The sequence below is a fragment of the Lissotriton vulgaris genome, chromosome 10 (assembly GCF_964263255.1).
Source record: "Lissotriton vulgaris chromosome 10, aLisVul1.2, whole genome shotgun sequence".
NCBI lineage: Eukaryota > Metazoa > Chordata > Amphibia > Caudata > Salamandridae > Lissotriton > Lissotriton vulgaris.
The window spans coordinates 167,142,133-167,161,249 of record NC_141698.1 but is presented as its reverse complement, the minus strand read 5'-3'; the positions used below and the strand labels follow the sequence as shown (position 1 = coordinate 167,161,249).

Here is a 19,117-nt window from a genome sequence, read left to right as displayed (position 1 = left end):
TGGCCCTGGCTGCTCCAGTCTGTATTTCTTTGTTTTTTTTTACATTTTTTCTACTGGCGGCTGAGTGATAGGCTATTTTTTCCATTAGAGGCAAAAAAACTCACGTTGAGCTGACTAACAGGCATTCTTTTGCCACTAATGAGCCTTTCTTTGGCTTTCGCCCGCTACCACCAGAATTCCTATCGCCATCACGCTAATGTTAGCAGCAGTTTTCAACGCCGATCACTGAATCTAACGCCATGTAGCGATGGCTTGTAAATATATCGCTAACATGGCAATAGGTTTCAGTGGTACACGGTGGTAAGAAAACTGCTGCTAACTAACTTTAGCGATAGTTTTCGCCAGTCCGTGTACATATTCCCCTGAGTATTTCCCTACGGTGTTAAGAAAACCACTGGTAATCTTTGACAGATGGAGTTGAAAACTATACACCATCTAAAAGACTACAAAGCCATTATATTAAAACACGCCGATGAGGGTGGTGCAACTCTCAAAATGAATAAACAAGAAAACATAGCTCCTTCTTGTGAATGCCCTGAGTGAGGGTCTGAAGTCACTACACACTCACATGTATCGATTGAAAACTCATCCTATAGTATAAAAGTATTGGACCTCATTTGGCAGTTCACAAATATCTGACAAACACACTGTGTACAGATTATTTGCATGTACGCAATCACCTCAGAAACCACTCTCACTTTCTACTGATCAATATTTTGGCCATTGATAAAGGATATCCACAATGTAAGGGATTTCTTTAACCTACAGAGAAATCTTTAAATTCAAATGTACAATATTTGAGTGTTTACCTTGGATGTAGAAATGCTATGTAAACTAGGGTGGATGGAATCTGTGAAGTTTTATTCCACGGAATTCTGCAGAGTCATATGAAAACTGCAAGATTCAGCAGAGTTCCGCAAGCAGGTGGTATTGGCATATTGAATTGAATTTTAGTGGCGGGAGCTTGTTCAGTGCTGCAAAAGCAGCACAAATGACATCATGCGGTGCACCAGAGGGCACTGCTACTTTGCTGCCACTCGAGTAAATTTTCTACTTGAGTGGCAGCTTTCTCACCCCGAATGGTCCCGACCGCCCACAACCACCTGCATTGAGAAAATCTCTAAGTGTGCCGTCCGAAAATTGTGTTGGGTACGACAATTATCGCTCGCCAACTTACCATATGCTGTTTGAAAAAACACAGGTCTTCAGCTTTTTTCGAAATACAAGAAGTGAGGTACACTTTCTCAAAGACTCAGAAAGAGCATTACACAGTTTGTAGCCCAAAACGGTGAAAGAAAGGCTGCCCATGCAGCCCAGTCTAAACCTAGACACAGTGCACAGGTCCTGGTTCACTGATCTTAGCATACGTGTGGGCTGATAAGTCACCACCAGCTCCTGAATATAATGCGAACCCAAACCAGATTTAGCCCTGTGCATATAGCACAGGGCTTTAAATTGGATGCGCTTAGTGATTGAGAGCCATTTGAGCTCATGAAATAGATGAGAAACAGAAGCATGTTTTGGCAGCCGAAACAGAAGTCTGGCTGCTGAGTTCTGGACAAAGCCTTATCAATGCCTAAGTACAACATATTGCCATTGTATAGCCTTAATAAAATAAAGGCTTGAATCAGAGTTCTTTGAATTGGCAAAGGGAGCATCCAGATAATCTTTCTCACTCACTTGAGCACCCCGAAGCAGAAGCAGGTAATCTTGGCTACCTGATGCTTCATAGATAATCTACCGTCCAGTAAAAAGTTTGGGTTTTTTACTTTAGAGGAAGGATTGGGGAGGGCCCCTAAAGAAGCAGGTCAATACTATGGACCCCAAAAAGAAGTCTTCTTAGCCAGGACCATGACCTCTGTCTAATCTCCATTGAGGTTGAGTAGGTTATTATTCATCCATAAGGAATTTTGGCTCAAGTCCTGTGCAGATGTCAAAGAAAAGATGACCTGAGTGTCCTCTGCATAGGTAAACAGGTTAAGGTCACATCTCTCTACTACACCAGCTAAAGGTCGAATGTAGATATTAAACAACATGGGGCTTAACACTGAACCCTGAGGTACTCCCGAGGTGAGAATCCTAGATGCCGACGTCTCGTTAGCAGCGAAAAGTTGGAACATCTGATCTTTAAGGAATGATGTAAACCAGTTGAGTGCTGTGTTGTCAAGGCCAAACATCCTCAGTCTTTCAGCTAAAATAGGATGAGACACAGTGTCCAAGACCGCGCTAAGATCGAATAAAATAAGTGTGACGGTTTATCCCTCATCTAGACGTCTTGTAAGATGTCCAGTGATGCCTATGAGGGCAAAAACAGTGCTGTGGTCTGCCCTAAATTCTAACTGTGGAAGGTGTAAAAAATATTGGGCCTCAACAACTGAAGTAAGCCATGAATTAAAATGTTTCTCCAAAATTCTGGAAAAAATGGGCAGCAAAGATATTGGACGGAAGTTTGACCAATTGGTCGGGTCAGGATTGGTTTTGTTCAGAATTGAGACGATCATAGCATGCTTCCAACTATGGGGCACCCTTCTTTCTGAAAGAGAGAGGTTAAGAAGATCCAGCACCACCTACAAAGGTTTTGGGTCTAGGAGCCCAAGCTTATTTAGTGGAAGAGGATCAAGTGGCAAGCGCGATTTAATCGAAAATAAGATGGCCAAGAAGGTTGAGAAATCCAGGACTCTATTTTAGATGTTGAGTCTGAAGTGAACAAAGTTTTGTCCTCTGTGTCTTGAATGACATGCGAGATTCCCTATAAGCAGCAGAATCAGTAGATTGGGTGTTTCCCTCATTAGACTTAAAAAAATGCCTATGAATAGCTTCCACTTTTTTAATAAAAAAATTGACAAGTTTATAACATTGAGACTGAAATAGTAGAGGTGGAGTAGACAATTTGCTAAGGACCGAGAGGACCGAGAGGTCTCTGACCATATTGAAAAGTACCTTAGGACAATTGTGGGTGTTAATTATTTTTTCTGAGTAACACCACATCTGAGCAGTTTTACACAGCACGTGATAATTTTTTATCACCAGCTTATAATTAACTTCAGACTCTTCATCGTAAGACTTCCTCCAACATCTTTCTAGGGCATTGCAACATTTATTTTCAAGACAAAGTGTTTCATTAAACCAAGGTGCCAGACCGGAGCCTTCCAGAATGCTTTGCTATAGGTAGTAAAGCCAACTGAAACAGCATTAGTAATCCACCTATCAACTAGATCCTGATCATCATCAACTATTTGTTGTAGAGCAGTCACAGTACTCTGAAGTTGAGCATTTAGGGTTGGATCGTCCAATTTGGACCAGTTCCTGGTCCTATTTATAGTGCGCAACTATCCCACTCCAGGGAAGACCGGGATACTAATATGAAAAGGTACTGCTAGATGGTGTGACCAAATAAATCAATAGGGGGATCTATAATCAGATCCTTCACATTGGAAAAGACTGGGTCTAGAAGATGGCCTGCTTCATGTGTAGGTGCTGAGTTGCACAAAGTCAAATTCAGAATATCCAGATCTTAAATAAAAGTGGTAGCATAACCACATTTCCTTCCCAACAGTCCAGGGGTTATAGCCAGAGACTGATCACTCAGCACTAGATCTGTACCCTGAACCTGGGAAGGGGTCAGGGATGAGTCCTTTCTCCTCCTACCACTCCATCTGGTGTTCAGTACCCTCCATTTGAGAGTGGTAAACCCAGAATCCTGAGCTTTCAGGGTAACCTGGGTGGACGCCCTTCCCAGCTCTCCCATTACTGCTGGTTTCTCATTCCCCAGAATACAGTCAATGGGCATCTGGGGACTAATTAATACTCTTCTCTGGGTCACCTATCCACCCCACTCCAGGAGAACCAAGGCCATAAGAAAGAGAATGTTCTGCCCCTGGGCCAGAGTTACTCTACACTCCTACCGGTGTTCTGCTCTAGGAAAACCCTACTTTCCACTACCATGGCCTGTCTGTCCTTGGTGTCTCTCAGAGCAGTGACAGGAGCCCATTCAACTTGACCTGGTGGAAGTGATGAATTCAACTTTTAGGGATCACCAGTCTCTCCTCTGAGTTCACCCCTCAACTATGGGGGATTAGGGCATAAACTTCCTTCTGCCCCTGGTGACTAACTACCCCTAAGGGCATACTGGTCATCCCTATAGATTCTCACTAGTGGTGGTTTCTTAACATGGACAATCTCCCTGCTTGTTTGCTAGCTGCGACCAATCAAAGCAGCAGGGTTGAGAATGGGATGCCCTGGGCCAACGCCCACCAGGACATCCCTCCTTCTTCTCAGGAAGGGTATGGGAACCATATCCTTACCTCTTGATCTAAGACTTGTCAGTCTCTCCCTTGACCTCCATCTCACTCTGCTGGTGGGACTCTGAAAAAACCTTCTTGGGGTCACTTCAGGTACCTTTTAGACACTCTGGTGCCTACCAAGAGGTCCACCTCCTCAACAAGCTTCCTGGGCTCTGTCAGCTTGCTATATACCAGGTGTTGGCTCATTTTTGTAAAACAGGTATTGAGCATAGGCTCCCTCAGAACCAGGTTGTACAGCCAAAAGAAATATCCACTTTGCTGCCTCTCACCCAGCCCTTCAGTGCCTTTTTAGAATAATCTCAGCAGTCAAAACAGGACTGGTTAGGGAGCTTGTGGCTGTCCCTGAACTTCTGATGGTATTTTCTCAGGGGTCAGGCCAACTTTTGCGAGAAAAATGTTTTTAATAAGGCATATTTGATCTGATGCTCTGCCTCAAGTGTAAACAGTGTGTCCCTCTCCACTGGGAAGCAAGTGCACACATGTTACACCCCAGGGGCACTTTGTGTAATACATCTCCTGGAAGAATTGTTTTGTCCGAGAATTCTATTGAATTTAAGGATCTAGATTTGATTGTTGACTCATCTGAGAAGAAGGCCTTCAAGTTTGTTGTACCAAGAGTGTTCTGCCAAGCCTCTAATACGCTAGGTGTTCTTTTGCGAATTGCCTATAGGATAATCCTAGATTATCTGCTGTTTCTCTTTCCTAATTTATACAATTCCAAATTAGTTGTAGAAAAGCACTGGTGTGCCCTGTGGACTCCTTTCTTAATCCACAACAGAGCTATAAAACTGAAACCATAATTACCAAGTCCTTTCTTCATCAGCTGAACTGTAGGTAGATGTGTGATTGGCTTGGTGAGCTTGCTTGAGAATTTAAATGCCCTCTGGTAGATATCACAATGAGCTTTAGCCATCCAAACAGACAGCCGACCTGGACAAGATTCCATCCTGTATGTTAATAAGGGCAAATATTTTGCTTTAATTGATTTCCTGATGGCAGAGTTTGATAGACTATACAACTGTGTCTGCACTCAACAATGGGAAAATACTTGGGTTCTTCTGTAATACTTTAATTTGGAAAAGTGATATTGTGGCCATCTAATCCCACTTAGCCAGATTCCCAAATAGATGCAAGTAATAGCGCTGTCTACAACTGTGTTACCTCCTCTTCAAGTGCCCCAAGATAAGCGTTTCCAGTTGAAGACTACTTTAACATTTTGTTTCACTTGTCATTGGTATCAGCGACCAAGTTTTATCATCTCCATCTTCTTGAGGAACCAAATTTATTGTGGGTTGGGTGACACCTTATTTGGAGCTGTGTCTTTTCTTCAACTTACTTGATTATTTTCACATATGCAGTGAACATCTTTGCTCATTCAAACACCTCCCTGCCCCTGGCCTACCTAGATCATCAGACCACTATACCCCACAGCTTACATCCTTTGGTGGGGCACTTTCATCCGGTTGCCTGAATGCCCAGTGGGGAGCAAAAAGAATTGAAAGTGTCTGATAAAACTAAGCAACAGAGCACTTATATACTTACTTACTTATATACTTACAGAGCACTGTAGGCAAGGAAAAAGGACAGACAAAAAGCCTGAGGCAAACTTAAGGAAACACAGGGTCACACACAGTACCTAGTCTCGGGGGCGATTCACAGAACAAACTTAAGACAAAATCCTAAACTTACTACTTTTGGTATTCACAGAAGGCATTTAGTAGTAGTAAAGTTAGGATTTTGTATTAGGTTTGACTTAAGACAAACTTAGGACAAACCTAAGACAGACTTAAGACAGACTTAAGACAAACTTAAAATCCTAACTTAAGTCTGTCTTAAATCTGTTAAGACCATATTTCGTTGGCATATTTGCATAGTTATCTTTTTGGCTCCTCAACAAAAGTACCAAATCTGAAATCTGGCTTGCCCATTGTATTTAAGGAAGGCGTTAAATACTGCTGCCCAGTGCCTCCATGTCTTTGAAGCAAGCTTGCACTGTCCCTGAGTTCAACACTTGTTCTATGTCTGACCCTGAAGTACCATATTTGTTCCGTATCTTTGATGGAAGCTTGCACTGACTGGCCCTGCAGTAGCACACCTGTTCAATGTCTTTAAAGGACACTTGCACTGCTCGTGCCATATCACACTTGATCAGTGCCTTTATGGGAAGATTGTGTTGCTCTTGACCTGTCCTGTATGTCTTATGCATTTTAGACAGGGTGCCCTAGCGCTTCTGCATGCTGTGTTTTATCTATTTCTGTGTGTTTTAGGTCTGACCAAAAGACTGTCTTAGCTGTCTCACCACCCTCATGTTTTCCCAAAAATAATACACAATCTTGCTTAGAGAAAAAATGGGCTTCAGGTAAGTCCACTTTATTATTCATCAGACAGAGTACACATATTAAGCCAGCCCTTCAAAACAGCATGCATACAATTGGGCAGTGGATCAGCCATTATTCGGCCACTGGCTTGCTTGCAAAAATATTTTTCTGTCTAGTAGATACCGCGGGCCTTTAGGATATCAAACATTCTGAGTAACAGTATTTTACCTGCTTAATCTCTGCTACTCTGCACGCAGAGAGAACACCCTCTGGAGATATTTCCTTTAGTTCATCTCCGCACAACTCACCTGCAAATGCAGACTAGTGCTAAATGAGTAAAAAGCAAGTGGGACTTTTTGTTTTGATGCTCTGGAGATGTCCACAAAGATCAAACTCACATAATCTGCTGTGCTGCTCCAAGTTTGGATTATGAGAGATAAGCTAATGTCAATGGATATTCAAGTTTCAGGGTTGCTTACTTCAAGAGCATTGAATTACATTAGTGAACCGATGCACCAGCTACTCAATGCCACCATCTATCCAAACTCTGCACCTTCCTAGTAAGCAGTCTACGTGTGTGTGAGCAGTGTACTTAAATGACTGCAGGATATCCACCTCGTTTTACGAGTGCATTGTATGCGATGCACCTATGTGAAAATAGGATTAACACTGTGCTTTGTGAGTGCAGGTTATGGGGCCTACAGGATAAAAGTTGTGCATGTGTGAATGCAGAGTGAGGCATATGTTTGTTGCAGAAATTCACTACAGGCTGTGTAAATACAATAGTGTGTGAGAATGGTAGTGAGCTTTGATATGGCAGATGCAGACTCTGTCGAAAGAGGTTGAGGAGTGATGGGGCAGCAGACAGACTAAAATGTCATCCTTTTAAGGGGGCCCACTTAGTTTGCTTGCAATACTGCCCTATGCAACATAGCTACGCCACTGCCTGAGGTGCTGTAGCAGGGGCACTGTTTCCTGTTAGCAAGTGTGGCAGTTACTCAACCCTAGGGATGAACTGGCCTACAGGGCAATTTGGCTGCTCTAACAGTTCAGTGTGTGGGCCAATAATTTGACTGTTTGTAGTCCTGTTTTTTGGTGTGTGTGCCTGTTTGTACTGTTGATTTCCTGTCGTTACCACAAACATTGCCTTCAGCAAGCACACGTGCATGCAGTTGTCTATACATTGCAAATAAACCATACAGCATATTTTTACAATTTCAATACTGCCCTGATTTGTAAAATGTGGGCCACTTTTTAAGCTACCTGATTTGCCACTGGAGACCATTTTCATGTGTGTGCCCAGTCCTATTTTCTTCCCCATTATGCCTCTGCCTTACCCCAGTCCACAGTCACTGTGTTCAAAAGACAGCAAAGCCCCTGCACTATACAATATCAATTAATTCTTAGTAATACTGGTATCAGTTGAAGTGGTAGAAGTAATTAAGCACATCCAAACTTTAAGTCAAACTTCGAGAATAAATAAACATAAGTTGACATATATCAGTACAGAAACGTTCTGTTCTTGGTGTAGTATTTCTGTTTATTGTTCCTTTGCATAGGCCAACACGTGTTTCATCGCAGGGTACAGACTGCGAATCTTCAGGGCCTCACAAGTGATAGGCGAAAATGCATTAGTGAGAGCACCCGGTTGGGGCATTACATGGAATCCTGTATTCGGAGTTCCAAAGCAGTAGTATTCGCCGCCGGGAACCAAAAGAGGGAGAACGGTACCAACGGTACCAACGAGGTGCATCCGCCTTTATTTCGGTATCAACATTTCCGCCCAACTTGAATACTACTGTTTGTTTCTCCTCCCGGTTACCACTCGAATGATAAACAATCGAGATTCATCAAATCGCGCAGAGTTTGAGTACATATGCTTTGGAACTCCGAATACAGGATTCCATGTAATGCCCCAACCGGGTGCTCTCACTAATGCATTTTCGCCTATCACTTGTGAGGCCCTGAAGATTCGCAGTCTGTTCCCTGTGATGAAACACGTGTTGGCCTATGCAAAGGAACAATAAACAGAAATACTACACCAAGAACAGAACGTTTCTGTACTGATATATGTCAACTTATGTTTATTTATTCTCGAAGTTTGACTTAAAGTTTGGATGTGCTTAATTACTTCTACCACTTCAACTGATACCAGTATTACTAGAATTAATTGATATTGTATAGTGCAGGGGCTTTGCTGTCTTTTGTTAATTGTGTGGATCTTTTTTGGTCCATCCCAGAGCGGTTGTGAGGGATTACCATTCGCCTCATTGCCTATACTGACTACTTATTGTTACCATTACCTTGCGGCGACTCAGGTTGTGCGCCTAGACATTCTGGAATACCTAAAAAACCTCCCAGTTGTGTATTACACAGTCACTGTGTTGTAATCCTGCAGGTTGCAAACTCATCCTCTAATTGGTTATCAACTGAATGCCTTACTTCAGCTTTCAAAGTGCACTCTTAGTAATGCTTGTTTTCCCGTGTGCACCATTGGGCCTCTTTCCGGGGCAAGGGAATATTTCCAGATAATATGCCTTAATTTGTTTTGGGAGTGTAACTGTCTCTAAATGTTCCCCCTTTGTGCACCTCCAGGGATGTAGTCAGGACATAACATGAGCTTCACATGACCATAACTTCTGGGGCTATGTCATGATGGGCTTTGCTTGCTCTGCAGAGCGGCACACGCCTGTTTAATGCGCCTGCATTACTAAACGGAAAACACTTTACCAGATATTTCTCTGCGTTAGTGCCTTCTTTTCAGATAGCACAGCTCAGGAATAATAAGAGGCAAACTTTGATCGCTGTTGCCAAACTACAACCTCAGAGAAATGTTGGGTTACATGAATTCACTTTATGCCCTGCAGGCACATAAAGCAGGCACTCAATCCAAGCACATCATACCGGAAAATGTTGTATAATAGCTTTCAGGAATAGACAAAAATATACATGTTTCATTTACTCATCTTTGGTACACAAAGCCACTTGATCGGGGTTGTGCATTAATTTATATTTCAGAGATGTAAGATAATGAAATGGATTGCATGTTGAAATTTGCACACCGTTGGAGTACTTGGCATCACTACTTGTCCAGTCAAAAAGTGACAATGTGTCTATCTTTGCCCACTTAATGATCTGTAATGTAATGTAAGGTGGATTTGAAGTGCATTGCCTTCCCCCCCCTAAGGTTACCCAGGCGCTGAGCAGGGTAGCATGGTTTTAAAAACATAATTTCAGTCCTGTAAATTATAGAAATTAGATTCTTTGACTATGGGTTGGAAATGGCCCTTTCTGTAGGGTCACCCCCAGAGCTTTTGCCTTCCTTCTCTCCTTTTTGCTGACTTCGTTTTTGTAGGCTTTAGGACTCTGTGCACTTTACCTCTGCTAACCAGTGCTAAAGTGCTTATGCTCTATCCCTAAAACATGGTATATTTGCTTTAGACCTGTTTGGCATATTTGATCTACCTATAAGTCGCTAGTAAAGTGCACTACTTGTTCCCAGGGCCTGTAAATGAAATGCTACTAGTGGGCCTGCAGCACTGATTGTGCCACCCACTTCAGTAGCCCTTTAAACATGCCTTAGGCCTGCCACTGCAGAGCCTATGTGTGCAGTTTACACTGCCCTTTTCAACTTGGAATTTAAAACCCTATGCCATTTAAACCTGCTTTAATTACATATAATGAAATGAATGAAACTTATATAGCGCACGACTTACCCTGGGGCATCTCAGCACTTGCTTAGGGAACCTGTCCTGGTATTCCCCTGTGAGATAACCCTGGCAGGGTATCCACAAGGTGAAAGCCAGGCATCCCACCGCGAGGGGCCGTTGTGGAGATTAAGCAAGCTATTGCCCAGAGTTGCAGAGTGTGAACCCGTGAGTCAAGGAGGCACCGGAGCGAGAATTAACGAGTCCGTGGAATTTTTGAGCCCAAGACCCGCCGAGGCGGGGAATTGAACCCTGGTCCCGGGCCGAACTCAAGCTCCAGGTCTGCCGCCTCTAACCCCTGAGCCACACTTCTCCACACCCCCAAGGTAGGCCCTAGGTAGCCCATGAGGCAGGATGCTGTGTAATTAAATCATAGGACATATACTTTTAAGTTTGACATGTCCTGGTAGTGAAAAATTCCCAAATTCGTTTTTACTGCTGTGAGGCCTACCCCTCCCAAAGGGTATCTTTGCGGATTCCTTCTTACATCTAGTAAGTTGTAATTTTCTATTGGTAGGGAGTAGAGCTGTCAATTTATTGAATGTATTTTATTGCACAGTTAAATAAGACCTGAACAAGCAAGTATCTCAATGTTGGATGATCAGCACAGCGACTAAAACCAAAAAGCCTAATATGAAAAGAAACAGTACAATAAAGTGGCAAGTGCAAGGCAGCATTTTTGATAAATGACAAGTATATCATGACAATCATTTAAACACCAGAAAAGGAATGCAATGTGCAAAGAGCAAAGGCGGAATTGCCTAAGGTTGCTTCAAATAATGCCTCCTATCATTCCGCAAAATGCATTATACAGGGCCAATACAAGAGATAACTTTAAATTGCTTCAGAGGTTGTCACAAAATGATCCGCAAAGTACTTTAGAGACTGCAAGAAAGCATGGAGTGTCCTAATGCAAGCAGCACATAACAAATATGCCAGGAGTATAATGACATATGTTTGTAATGCACTATAAAGAAAGGTACAGTGTACGTAGGACAATAAAGGAGTGCGCCCAAGTTGTGGTGCATAACAAGAGTGACAGAAGTATTGCAATATTCGTTTTTAACGCACAAAGAAAAAAGTGTGATGTGCAATGAGCAAAAAAAGAAATATCCCAAGATTGCCTTGGACAACCTCTCTGGGCATTCTGCAAAGTGCAATATGCAGAGACAGTGAAGCATTTTCCCATGGTTGCTTAAGGTCTAAGAGGCATATTTACAATGGCTTTATCTCCGCTTTTTTGGCTTACAAGGCCATAAAAGTGGAGATAAAACCAGCGTCCTATATACAAGAGGGTGCTAACATGCATAATTGCATGTTAGCACCCCTTTTCTCAATGCCTCCCTTTGCATCTCCAATGAGATGCAAAGTGGGCATTACTGGGCGTACCCCAGATGGACGACCTTGCAAATATTTCTGATGTTTACATCACAACATTTACAAGGCAGCCCACATGATCTTAGCACACATTAGATTTTTGCGAAAACTGCCATTTTTGCCAAAATCTAACGTCTGCTAAAATCCTGACTTAGCCATCCCTAACATAGGGGGTGGATTATGCTGATACAACCCTGTGGATCGTATCAGCAAGGTTATCGCCTTTTTGCAAGGAACATCTCTGGAAAACCAGCGATGGTCCCTGCGAAAGGGCGATAACCTCGCTATCTCTGGAATTTTTATCGCCCCGGAGTAATGTGTTGGTAATTACGCACTACCAGGGCGATAATTACCAGAGATAGCCTGCGATAATATAATTATCGCTAAGCACGGGCAGCGATAATTATCGCTGGGTGTTGTTAACATGCCCCTACACTCGGTGCACTCCACTGGGCACATGCATCAATATTGCATTTTGCGATTTCTTAATTGCGAAAAATAAGGAATCGCAATTAAGGAATTGCAAACTGCAATGTATCAAGAAATCGCTATAAAAATAGCAATTTCTTAAAATTCCTTAATTGCGATTCTCTAATTGAGAATCGCAATTAAGAAATAACTCCCCATCCATTCCTATGGGCCTAAAGGCCCATAGGAATGAATGGAAAGACATTCTTAATTGGCAATTCACCATTAGAAATTCGCAAACTAAGAATGCAATTTCAAGGGTGCAGGGGTGTCCTAAGGACACCCTGTTGCTCCCTGAAATCTGCTTAGAAGTACATTTTGCACACTCACAGGCCCCAAGGGCATGTGTGTGTGTAAAATGGAACTTTGAAAAATGCACTTTAGTGCATTTTTCAAAGTTTTCGCAAATTACCATGAAGGTCAACTTCATGGTAATTTGCTCCCCTTATTTGCGAATTCGCAAATTTTGAGAGTTTGGGGCCAGATGCATCAAAGGGTTTTGCCCATTCTGTGTCTATGGGAAAATGTGTTGAAGCATATGGCCCTTGCTGCCTTGCATTTAAGGAATCTCAATTTGAGATTCCTTAAATGCAATCGCAATTCAAGAAATCGCAATTTTGTGATTTCTTAAATTGCGAAAATTAAAAAAATGTTAATGCATCCCAAAAATGGGAATTGCATTCGCAAACAGCCTAATTTTGCGATTCGCACCATTTGCGTATGTAATTTCCTTTGATGCATGTCTGTCCACAAAAATACCTTCTAAGGATGTTGGCAAGCATGGAAAGTGCTGGCACTAATAGTACACTTATCGCAGAATTAAATGCGGAGGCAAGGAATGTCCTAAGGATGCTTCAAGTATTGCCTCGAAGCGTTCGTTAAAAGAATCCAAGCAAAATGCAAAAAGTGCTAGGGCAAGCAGCAGATTGCCCCAAAGTTAAGTGGCAGCTACTCAGAAGAATGCCATGCTGAAATTCTCTTGGGGCAGACGAATATAAAATGGTGCCACAGAGTACTCAAAGAGTGCCACAGATGTTGTAAAGGTACAATGGCTGAAGTGATTAGATTTTAAAGATCAGGTTTTGGCAGCTGAAGTTGAATTTTGGGAGCCCAGTTTAGCTGTGGCCATCAGAAGGAACTTAACAGGTTAAACGTTCAGTATAGTATTCACAGGATTCAGACTAGCTATTAACGCCTGACGGCAGGTCCGAACTCCTACACAAATAAAATCGCTATGAAGCAAGGAGGGGCAGATGAATGAAATATGAATGATGGCTTCCTTTTCTAGTCTGCAGAGTTGGTACATTAAATTGTGGGTTTCTGAGTGGCGCCATGCTGGAAGGTGAGCCCGCACCTTCCACTCCTCCAGTCTAAGTGCAGCTAGCCAGGACTATATCCACAGAGGGTATGTACAGGCAATACAGTTCTGTTGTTTGCTGGAGGCATTGGAGTTGACCAGGCATGAGAGTGATTACTCTTTGTTGCCATATCCTCTAGCCTTCACAACTTTTTTGTGGTGGCTGTTGTGAGCTTTTTATGAACCTGCTGCGAAATATGCTTGCCCCTTTATGAGTGAGAGTTCAGTTAGTTTATCGTGGAGGTAGTGCTTGTAGGATGAGGTTGAGTATGCACCTGCTAATTCCAGCCAGATTAAGCTATGCATAGAGTCTTGCGGAGCAGGGCTAAGTCTGTGACAAAAGTTAAAAAATGAACTGCTTCTGGCCCAGCGCTGTTTTACTATATTGAACTCGAGCCTTATTTGCACTGGGGATGCTCTCTTTGGTAGGCGAAGGGCAGCTTTGTAAATTCGAGTGATGTGATTATCCAGAGTAATGGCCTCCCTGCCGGAGTAAATCTGTCAAGCTTGGTACCTGTGGACATGTAATGATAAATCCTCTTTAATGGCTGAGTTAGATTTATTATTACGACTTAAAAAATGGCACTTTCAGAAAGTTGGCATTTTCCTACTCTTAAGCCCTGGGCGGAGTTCGGAACTCCGCGAAGTGAAAAAACACCTCCATTGCGCGACGCGGAGCTCCCCGAGCGCGGAGTGCATTAGATGAATGCAGTTTGTGGTGATTTTCAGTGCCAGGTGCTTGTCTGCACTGTGCAATCATCGCAAACGGCACCATGCACATCGCAAACGGGCGCTGCTTCCATTTTGCCACTTGAGTTGCATTTTACTCAAGCGGCAGCTTTCTCAACGTGAACGGACGGTTTCTCAATGCGATTGGTCGCGTGCATCTGCGACCACTCGCAATGAGAAATCTGACTGCCCGCGTTGGGAAATCTCACTGGGAGGTTGATTTTCCATGCTCGCGCTCGCCAACTTGATGTTGACGATCGCAAACAAGGAAAACTCTCACTAGGAGGTGGATTTTACACGCTCCCCAACTTGATGTTGACAAACGCGAGCGAGAATAAAAACTCCGCTCCGCTATGCAAAGCAGAATTTTTCTGAATTCCTCAACCTCCGCATAACTCGAGTGCGGCAAACTCCGCAATCGGAGCGGAGTTCTCCACCCAGACTTACTGTGTGCCTGCTGCCTGTCTCCAAAACACGTCTGGGACGGATGCTAGCTGAGCTTTGTGCATTCCCTCTTGACAGCCACACACAAAGGGAGCTTAGATGTGACTGTTGGACCATACACATCCTGATCGGCCATGCTGGGTAAGATGGTGGGAGGAGCTGGGCACGGCCTCAGATTTTCACCAGAACAAGCTGTGTCCTGTCCCCACACAAAGGACTGCTTAACCCTCTGTAGTGAGTCTGAAGCCAGGGCAGGGTGGGAGGATCTCTGTGCACTTCAAAGCCCCTTCTTGGAAGTCTCCAAGGCACAACTGAGTAAATGTACTGAACCCCCGACACTTCTAACTCAAAACACTTCTAGAGCTGTGGATAATCTACGAGGAAGAAGGACTACTGTGCTGCTGAAAGTACTGCCACTGGGTTGGACTGCTACTCTGAAGGAGCTGCTGCCTTGCTATGCTGACCTGCTACCTACTGCCCTCCTGCCTGGGGAATAAATACTGGACCTGGAGCCCATCTTGAATCCAGTACCCTGTAGTGACTCAAAGGTCTAGTCTGTTGGCCTCCTGATTGAGCCTCAGGGACTTAAGGCTCCTAGCAGCTCTTAAAGGAGCTCCTCTAAGCTCCTGGGGTATTGGAAGTGGTTTTTGACTCCTAAAATCAAGGTTTTGGACTCTTTGCAAACACAAATAAACCCGTTCACTCCAGAACTGCCCAGCTCACAAGAAGGATCAGCACTAACAGGTGCCAAGCTCATCTCTTCACACAACAAGTATTGCTGCTCACGACCGAGACACTCCAGACGGTCTATCCGTGACACCCGGCTGCTCTGAATACCGCCAGAGACTCTCTCCTTAACCCAGGCAAACTTCTTCTCTGCGAATAGGACTCACACTCCATCATGGTCAATTGAATTTTTAGATTTGACCCGTTCTAGCGTGACCAGATACCCCAGGTTGGCGCTTTATGCTTTTGAGCACCACATTTCAGATTATTCTTTAAAAAAATATATCTCTGGTTCTACCTATTGGATGATTGTCATTTTGGTCTTGTTTTGTTCATTAAATGAAGCTCTATTTTTCTAACTAGGTGTGGTATCTTTTGGTGTGGTGTTTTCACTGTTTTACTGTTTAAGTTTTTGCACAAATGCTTACGCACTGACTGCTCTGTGTCAAGCTACCAGAGGGTGAGCGCAGGTTAATTTTGGGTGTATATCTGACTTACTGTGACTAGGATTGAGGTTCCTGCTTGCACAGGGTGCATACCTCTGCCAACCAGAAACTCAATATATAAAACTGTGCTTTACTTGGGATAACAGAGGTGTACAAAAAATTATTGTGTACAATTATTTGATTTTTTTTTCTCCTCAGGTGGTTAGGTACTTGGACTTCACACTTGCAAGGCCGGTCGACAGCTCAATGCCTTTGTTTTCTGGAGATTATAGTGCATCAGGAGAATATAATTCCGAATTTCATGTTGAAGACACCTTTGCTGCATTCCTCCTGACTTTTGATGGTCTAATTTATTATTGTAGAATCTATGGACCGAATGGTGAGTGCTCTGCTGTCAATATTCAAGAGTACACTTACACATAAGCACACACACACACACACACACACAAAACAACAACATTGAATGGTTAACAGTTGTGGGCAATCACCATAGAATATCTTGTTATGAAGTTATTTCTCAAAGTTTTGGCATTTTATGGAATGCAATACACGTAGAGAATAAGAAGAAAGTGATACAAAAAAGGAAAATATATGGTAGGAAGGGGCTCAACTTCATCCGTTATTTGTCGCAGAGAAGTAATGCAGTAATAGAGATTAGATATTCTAGAGCATGTGGTTCCCCTAAACCTTCCAGAGAGTAAGGTATTCACATCATTGAGAGGCTCATTAGTTTAACAAAATGAAAGTAAACTAGTAATAACATTACAATTCTGAAGCAGGAGAGTTGGAACCATGCACTCTTCCCATTCTTATCTTCGTATCACATGAGGTTGCACTGATCTTGTCACTGCTCATGAAGGTCACTCGTAACTTAGGGGCACATTTATGAAGCTTTGATGCAGCACAGGAAGGCACCTTGCTGCGCTGTGCTGCATGAAAGGGAAAGACCAGGAATGAGCAATATTTAACATAATATGACACATTCCTGTCCTTTCCTTGCACTGGCTCCCTTTTGGCTGCCTAGAACCAATGCAGACACCCTTGCACCATGGTGCAAGGGTGCCTGCATTGCAGACAGGACTGTTTTTGTGCGGGAAGGGACACCTTTCTGCACAACAACAATCCTCTGAGGCTTTTTCCTCTTTCTATGTGTTCAGCAGAATGCAGCAATAATGGTATTTCTGCTTGTTATGCCTCCCCTGGGGAGGTGTAGCATTTTGATGCATTCCCAGGTTTACCAGTGCTGGTAAATCTGGCAATTGCAAAAACAACAAGTGATGGACCGAATGTGGATCAATGTCACACATTCCCCCAGTCAAAAGATCTGGGCCCAAATCCATCGTTTTTTTGCACTCCACACCACCCTGGGGTAGACAATGGCGATATGCAAATCAGCTCTGACCCTGTTGCCCCATGGGAACAGTCCAGTCCGAACTCCAAAAGCCATGTCCTTCCCAGAACAGAATCAAGCATCCGAGGACCGGACCGGTTTCGAGGTAACACCTCTCATCAGCCCGGCTAGCTTGACTCCAAGTGGTGTGGAGTGCCTGGGACCCACGTCTGGGCATCCCCAGTGCACTTAGGGCGGCAATTGCAAAAACAACAAGTGATGGACCGAATGTGGATCAATGCCACACATTCCCCCAGTCAAAAGATCTGGGCCCAAATCCATCGGTAAATCTGGCAAAGCACCAAAATCCATGGCTGGATGCGTGGGAAAACACACACTCCACCCATGGAATGCTTCCCTGGGGCAGAGTAACACAACACAGCAATCTGCGCTGTGTTGCGCTACTCTGGATTTATCAAGCCATGCACCGTGATGCACAACCTTCATAAATATACACCATAAGCTTTAAATGGAGCCCATTTTTTTTGTATTTTGATAGTTTATCTCTAAGTGTTGCAGAAAGCTTCTCCATTTCGTTTCAATGCACAGCTTGACGCAACACAAGAACACTGGAAGATTAAGTCTTTCTGGCGGTAGCATAATTGTTGCATGCTAGCTTAGTGGTGATAGAAAGGGGTAAACTCACATAATTAAATACCACTATCAATAAGTCCCCCAGGAGATGCAAACAGGTTGGTTTCCCAAAATAATAGGGATTTCCTCCAAAAAGGATTGGGCATGTGGATAAGACCAAAATATATGTGCAAGCATAACCTGGCTACATCACATCCAGCACATATATGACCCGTCGTGTATTGCTGTAAGCCTTTCAGGCATTAGGAGCCAACATGATATGATCCTGTGTGCTTTTTTTATGTCACACATATGGATTTGAAAAGCATAACTATCCAAACAATAAACTGAGTGCTATTGGGAATCGAAAGACCCAGTTCCTCTTCCCACTTCACTCAATAGCAGCCGCGGTCGGTAGTAGGTGTACCTGCCGGGCGGTGACGTGGGGAGGGGGAGGGGCAGGGTGGGGGGTTGTAATGTATGGATTATGGAGCTTTACAGGTAAGTAAACATATAAATAAATAAAACTAATTTTGTGGCACACACTGCATGGCATTTGGTGATGCAGAGCATGCAACGAAATTCGTTTCATTTATTTATGTGTTTACTTACCTGTAAAGCTCCGTAATCCATACCTTACTACCCTCCACCCTGCCCCTCCCCCTCCCCACGTCACCGCCCGGCAGGTACTCCCACTACCGACCGCGGCTGCTCAATAGATCTGAGACCAGGTAAACATGATGGAACAAAACCTTTTGCATAACAATGATGCACCTTTTTACTGTGACTTGGTAGAAAAGGCTTTCAACATAGGCAAATTCTTATGAACCTTTTCTCCCATCAGCTCGAGGATACTCAGTGTCTTAGCTGTGTCAAGGAAAAGGTGTCTGTGGATGTCAAATGCAATTAATCCATGTATGTTGCCTTCCCTCTAATCTGCCCCTGGTCATATAAATCATTTTAAACCAGGGTGGAGTCTGTTTTCTATTAATGAAATCTGCTTTCTTGTATCCCCCCCAAAAAGTGAGGGTTGTATGCCACAGGTGTTAATGGTGACAGGCAGCTAGCTAAGCTCCTATTTCGAAGAACTAAATACCAGTGTTCCAAGACAATTGGATTTTTGTAAATGGGGCAATAATAAGATGTAATCTGTTTATGTATACGGCAACATGTATTTCTTAAGGCCAATTTACAATATTCCTGTTCCACAATGACCTACAGGTTCATCATCCCTGGGACTCACATTCTAAAGTGGGATGGATCTGTGCAGCCCATACC

General features: G+C 43.4%; 1 protein-coding gene across 1 annotated transcript in view; it reads left to right on the top strand.

Annotated features, from left to right (window-relative positions):
• The window catches only part of LOC147684908 (uromodulin-like), a 294,138-nt gene that overhangs the window by 69,732 nt on the left and 205,289 nt on the right, over positions 1-19,117 (top strand). Inside the window, exon 5 of the mRNA XM_086939736.1 lies at positions 16,075-16,255. Coding sequence (XP_086795862.1) covers positions 16,075-16,255 — 181 coding nt within the window. The remainder of the gene's footprint in view (positions 1-16,074; positions 16,256-19,117) is intronic.